The 6,521-nt window shown below is 42.5% G+C and overlaps 1 protein-coding gene across 1 annotated transcript in view; it reads left to right on the top strand.

Annotated features, from left to right (window-relative positions):
- The first annotated feature begins 584 nt into the window (after positions 1-584).
- znf277 (zinc finger protein 277) overlaps positions 585-6,521 on the top strand; it is a 7,839-nt gene continuing 1,902 nt past the window's right edge. The window contains exons 1-10 of the mRNA XM_015392109.1: positions 585-701; positions 2,210-2,426; positions 2,515-2,603; positions 2,725-2,807; positions 4,051-4,142; positions 4,403-4,513; positions 5,634-5,766; positions 6,023-6,090; positions 6,201-6,297; positions 6,395-6,437. Coding sequence (XP_015247595.1) covers positions 671-701; positions 2,210-2,426; positions 2,515-2,603; positions 2,725-2,807; positions 4,051-4,142; positions 4,403-4,513; positions 5,634-5,766; positions 6,023-6,090; positions 6,201-6,297; positions 6,395-6,437 — 964 coding nt within the window. The 5' untranslated portion in view covers positions 585-670. The remainder of the gene's footprint in view (positions 702-2,209; positions 2,427-2,514; positions 2,604-2,724; positions 2,808-4,050; positions 4,143-4,402; positions 4,514-5,633; positions 5,767-6,022; positions 6,091-6,200; positions 6,298-6,394; positions 6,438-6,521) is intronic.

The raw sequence follows: 6,521 nt of genomic DNA, 5'->3' as shown, positions 1-6,521 counted from the left end.
TTTTTTTTTTTTTTTTTTTTTTTTTTTTTTGGGAAAAGTAAATCACTTATTAAGAGTAAAGAAATGGAAAAATGGCAAAAGAGGTTGAACAAAGATAAAGGAAAAGGATTATATAAGGTACAAAAATCAGTATTAAATAGAATCATTAATGAGAGAAACAGAAGGGAAGAAGTAATAATCATCAGATTAAGAGTGGGTCATACCTATTGAAATGAGAATTTAGATTTAGTAAGGAGGACAAATAATGATAAATGTGAAGGATGCAGAGAAAAAGAAAATGTGAAACTTGTACTGATGAACGGTAAAACTAATGAACATGAAGGAGAGAAAATGAGAAGAATGGTTGGAAGGACAGGCTAAGAAAGGAATCTTAAAGGAACATTGGGAAATGAAGGAAATATAAAAGATATTCACAGATTAAGGAAAGCATTATTTATTTATCTACAGAATACAAAATAAAAAGATAGAATTTGATATAAAGTAATGTTGCTACACACTCATGTACAGTAGGTGGCGGTATGCACCTTTGCTTGGGATCCGCCATAATAGAAAAGAAGAGGAAGAAATAGTAGTAGTAGAAGAAGAAGAAGAAGAAGAAGAAGAAGAAGAGGTTGTTAATTTTTTTTTAAACCGTCATTTTCAGCCTTTAGACACCGTAATAATCTCTGTGATGACAGCGACTGAGGGAAACGAGCTCGGTGGTACGTAGAACTGAACCCCGTTTAACTGGAGCCCTTTACTGTGGCTGTAGATAGTTGGCTTGTTGGGAATTCACATGTTCTGGTGGTCTGGATGGAAACATGAGCCGAACTCTGTTCTAACGATGGTTCCTGTGTCCTGGTAAACAGAAGCACAGCAGTGAGTCTGAGAGGAACCCTCAGCGCACCTCTCCATTTGGAGACAGAACTGCAATGTTCTATACTTTTCTATATTTTATTAAACTATTGCGGCGAATTAAAACTAGTTAGTTAGAATAAAAGTGAATGTTTAAGTAAAGATAACCTGTACTATTTTGCCTGAACGTCTCAGTTGAACTGGCCAATGAACCAGTACAATATTTCAGATTTCCTATGGAAGTCTTATCTCCAACCGCACAGCATTCTGGGAGATGTAGGCAGAGCAATGATTTAGGCCGGAGGTTTTCAACAGGGGGTCCGCGACCCCTAGGGGGTCCCTAGAGGTACTGCATGGGGGCCACGAAAGTTTTGGTTGATTGGATTTTTTTTTTTATATATTCCCCCCCTGCATTTTTTTTCCCACTAATTGAAATGTTTTTAAATCCACATGAATTCAACACACTGAAGTAAACAGATAAATGGAGGCAGAAAATGTCTTTCAGTCATCAATGCACACATTCAGCGACACACAACAGCTCTTTCAAGCTGGGCACCGTTTCATTCACAACACCTGTTCCATTAATCAGGAATCAGAATCAGAAATACTTCAATAATCCAAGAGAGAAATTACTTTCATTACATTACTCCATCTGTAATAGAGTGACTATAGGACCAGTTTGATATAACACAACTTCATACAATATATATAATTAGGGGGTCCCTGCTCCATCTCACCATTAGTTTGGGGGTCCTTGGCCTGGAAAACTTTGAAGACCCCTGATTTAGGATCTAACAGCCAAACTAACCAGGTTGGTGGCAGGATAACTTGGTTAAAGGGCAACTATAAAGAGGGTTACACATAATAATTAGGGATGTCCCAATACAAGATTTCTGATTATTTAGTTCTTGGCGATACCTAGTACTGCTACAAGTGCTAAAAACTTTATTTATGAAATACTAACCAATAAATTCAGACTTGGACCCTGCATCCAGTACAGGTTAGAAGAGGCTTTTTTCCAACAGGGAAGGGCCTCTTGACAGCTGCTGCTGAAGTGAGAAGGTTTTTGTGATTAAACCAGCTGCTGAATTCTGAACCAACTGAAGGTGATGCAGGGATTTGTTCTTTGAGTTTAATGGTTTTTATTATTTTCTGTCTTCGGGTTGCAGGAAATGAAAGTTATTGATTGTTGTTGATCAGAGTTTGGTTCAAATGTTTTGTGACGTCTCCACCAGAACCAGCGTTTGTAGGAGGAGGGGGCAGCAGAACCTCTGAGGCGGCGGGTCAAACTGAACCCTCCTGTCCTCCACCCATTTCCTGTCTCTGGAGTGACATGAATTGTTCTTATTGATCAGCTAATTCATGTTTCCTGCAGGTGGAGACAGCATCCTGGAGCCTCTGAGTTTTCCAGAACTGGCAGCTGGAGGTACCAGTTCTCCCAGTCTGCTGCAGCATCCCAGTGACGAGCTGCTGGTTTGCCTCTTCTGCTCAGACTCTGTCCCTCTGCTGCAGAAAGACGTCCTCTTCAGACACCTGCTGCTGGACCACAAGCTGGTCATTGCTGATGTCAGGCTGATTGCCAACCTCCCAAGGTTGGTCTTATTGATGGCGGCTGCTAACATTTGATAGTTTGGCTGGTGGCGGCCATTAACGGTGCTGGTACCGCATTTGTTCCATCAGGTACCTGGTTTACTGGAAGGGCCGCTTTCTGGAACAGCCAGTCACTGATTTCTGCAGCGTGATAAAGACCAACTCTACAGGCCCAGTTGGTGAGTCTGACGGAGAGCAGTAGCTGTGATTCCTACAGAGTAGCCCAGTCCCCAGCATTTACAGGAGCCACAGGGCTCCCTGACACAGCTTCTCTACTAATGAGTAGTTATTCACCTGCAGACAAACAGGAGGACTACTTCCTGCTGTGTGACGTCCTCCCGGAAGACCGAGTACTACGAGAGAAACTCCAACAACAACGGCTGGTGAGGACAGTAAATCTGACACTTTCTTAAAGTGGAAATGTAGTTCTGGTAAACAGCAGAGGTGGATAATCCTGGTCTAGAGGGTACAAACCCTAGTTTTCCTTCATCCTGTTCACTTTCCCAGGTGAATGACCCCTAGTCTGCACTGTGGAGATGGAAATATAAATGGTTGGAACTGATCTCTGTGCAGGTTTTTTCCTTTTTGGACCTGGATTATTTAGCTCTGCTAAACGGCGCCTATGGCTTCCTGTGAGCAGCTAAGCTGGTAGTTTGCAGTTTAAGGTCTGGTCAATCCAGTCACTAACCTGACAACAGCCAGATGCATGTCTCGCTCCGCCCAGCTCCACTCACATACATCTGGGAACCCGCTCATTGAAAGTGATTTCCCCAACCGAATTTATGGTCTGTCCAATCAGGACGCAGGGCGGGTGTGTCCTTGAGTGGAGAAGCGACCGTGAGATTCCAACAACAATGGCGGCTCGCATTGAGGAAGCAAGCGTTAGCATTGATGCTGCTATTTCTTCTGTGTTGTCCAATCTATCTGATATTGTTTCATTAAAAGAACATCAGAGAACGGCTTTGAAGGCTTTTGTTGGTGGAAACGATGTTTTCGCCCTTCTCCCGACCGGATTTGGCAAGAGCTTGATCTACCAAATGGCTCCTCCTCTCACAGCGTCACGGGTTAGCTTCAGTGTGAGTGGTTGAAATAGCACGTCGATAAAGATGACAGACAAGTGGCTTATCCAATCATATGCAAGGAGTTTTGATAAGGCCCAGCCTTCAGTAAAGGCAATTCCTATGGCGGGTTCCCAGATGTATGTGAGTGGAGCTACAGTAGGCGGAGCGAGACATGCATCTGGCTGTTGTCAGGTTATCCAGTCACTCCCACAGGCTGTTTAATAGACACCAAAGCTTCTTGGCTTTAGGCCTTTGCTGACCATCTACAAGATGCAGTCCTCCATTATGTGCCTTCCTGATGGGCAGGAAGGATCCCCTGTAGAGGTCTGTCTAACAGCAGTTGCACGAAGCCTCTGACTGAAGGAGAGGATGCTCATTAATAAGGACTCCTTGTAAAATGTGCAAACAGTTAATCTGTTTTAAATCATTGCGTTTTACCTCTACCCTTCAATCATCTGATGTTTTCTTTTTTCAGTTTTCACAGAAATATGTTTTTTAGTTGGGAAATTCCATCTCAGTTTTTGTGTCTCAGTGTCTCTTTAAAATGAGCTCCGGTTTATGACAGGAGGAGGTGCTGGAGCAACAGCAGAAAGAGCGAGACGACTGCCACTTCCACCGCCTCTGCTTATTCTGCAGCGAGGAGTTCACTGGAAACAGGTCAGAACATCCGAGGCCTGAAATCACAGCTTAGATCTTATTCATCTAGACCAGGGGTGTTAAAGTTGTTCCAGAAAGGGCCGTGTGGCTGCTGTTTTTCTTTCCACCCAAGCAGTAGCTCACCAGACTCCATTCATCCCATCAAGTCATCAGGTTAAGACTAGACTCACCTTTCTGGATACGGCCAGAAAGGCTCTTTCTGGAACTAGTTTGACACCTGTGATCTAGACAGTATCACAGAGGATGAATCCTGTTTCCAGGGCGTCGCTGCTGAACCACATGGCCAGGGATCACTCGTTCAGCATCGGGCTGCCAGACAACATCGTGTACTGCAATGAGTTCCTGGACACACTGCAACACAAACTGGACAGGTAAGAACCAGCACCCTGGTAGCTCTGGGTCCTCTGGAAAAACAGCAGAAACACATGATAACTGAAAACAACATGGCGGCAGCCGATGTAAACACATGATATGCCACGGCTCTAGGGACGCCATCATCCTCCCATTGATTCCAGATTTCCTTGTCCTGTTTTAAAAAAAAAAGGCAGAACAGAGAAAGTAAACCCATCTAACTCAGCCTGATCACAGCTGACAGTCTCTCTCACAGTTGACATCATTTCCCCCAAGAACAACGTAAGAAGTTTGAATTTAATTGCTTAATTTCAATGTCAAACCAGCATAGAGTTAGAGAGAAAAATTCAGCTACTATTTTAGTAAAAAAAAAACATTTCTGAACAATCCAATGGAATTATTTTCCAAGTTTGAAGCAATTTGCTTCCTATTCAGAATGTTTTTCAATTCAAAATGTCAGCATTGAGTTCGAGGCTTTTTAGAGTGGACCAAAACGAAGCTTTGTTTTGGTTTAGAAAATATGCAAATTGCACCTGAAGAACGGGTCGTTTGGCTTTTTTGTTAGCCAGATGACTAACTAATTCGGACATTTAGAGTTGAAAAAAGCGTCCTGGATGGGAAGCGAAACGTCTTCAAACTTGGAAACTGTTTTTTTTTTTTTACTTTTTTGGAACGACTATGACCTGGATGACTGAGAATCGTCACCAGCATATCTCTGCCAGGTAGAACATTAGCTCCACGTTGTGGCACAGATTAAACGATGTTAAACTGTCACAGCTACACTGAAATGTGACAATCTGTACGCTCTACCTCATTATCCTTAGCAGTTTTAAAAGACATATAATCCCCCTGCCTGCCTTTGTGACTGCTTCTCTGTTCTCAAACTTATGACCACAAATTAATTGCGATGTTACAAGATCAATATTCTACTACAAAGATTTAAGAATCAGTTTTTAGTTTTGCGTTCCTGCAATGATAAAGAGATTTTCCCAGTGTTTATACATGTGAAACCTTACTGCTGTTACATCTGTGTCACATTTTAGATCAGTTAACTTCGACTGCTTTCAAAAAATACTTCCTTCTCTGTGTTGCCTGAAACGTTTTTTTGTTGCTAAGATGATCTGGTTTCTCTCCTGCCAGCCTGCAGTGTTTGTACTGTGAAAAAATATTCAGAGATAAAACGACACTGAAGGATCACATGAGGAAAAAAGCTCACCGTCGCATCAATGCCAACAACCACGAATACGACCGCTTCTATGTCATCAACTACCTGGTAAATAAAATAACATTCAGTGGAAAGAATAATCAAGCCAACATTTAATGGCCTGTTACATTTTTAAGGAAATTAAAACGTATTTGTTCAAAGAAACTTTAAATTGGGTCCCCAGTATAAACGTTAAGGTTTGGTCAAAGCCAAATGTTTTCTCTTCTTCCCTCCTCTCCCTGCCATCTTGTCTTGAATTCAGCTCCTAATAAACAGTAGAGAGCATTGGAGGAAACTTTTTCTCATTGCTGTGTTCTCCTGAAAGGAACTGGGAAAAACTTGGGAGGAGGTGCAGAGTGAAGATGACCGGGAGCTGGTGGACGGTGAGGATGAGTAAGTGTTCTCAACCTGTCAGCTGCAGGTTGATTTATTCCCGTCCTTCAGAGCAGTTCTTTGTGAAATGTGTCCACTCCCTCTGACTGACTTCTATGTGCCATCCACAGTGACTGGTCGGACTGGAGAGCCCATCCTGTCTCTGCTGTTTGTCTCTTCTGTGATCATCAGTCAGAAACCATGGAGCAGATTTATAAACACATGAAGGTGAACTGTGCTAAATCATAGACAGCAACTTCCTTTGTTGAGTAGTTTTTATTTCCTGCAGACTGAAAAACCAGAATCTGTTCTGTTGCTTTAATAGGATTCACACGGCTTCGACCTTCAGGAACTAAAGACAGAGAAAAGTGAGTCAAATTCCTTCCTTCCTTCCTTCCTTCCTTCCTTCCTTCCTTCCTTCCTTCCTTCCTTCCTTCCTTCCTTCCTTCCTT

The sequence above is a fragment of the Cyprinodon variegatus genome, unplaced genomic scaffold, assembly GCF_000732505.1.
Source record: "Cyprinodon variegatus isolate N-32 unplaced genomic scaffold, C_variegatus-1.0 Scaffold574, whole genome shotgun sequence".
NCBI classification, from domain to species: Eukaryota; Metazoa; Chordata; class Actinopteri; order Cyprinodontiformes; family Cyprinodontidae; genus Cyprinodon; species Cyprinodon variegatus.
The sequence above is the reverse complement of the archived record's forward strand: the minus strand, read 5'-3'. Positions and strand labels throughout refer to the sequence as shown.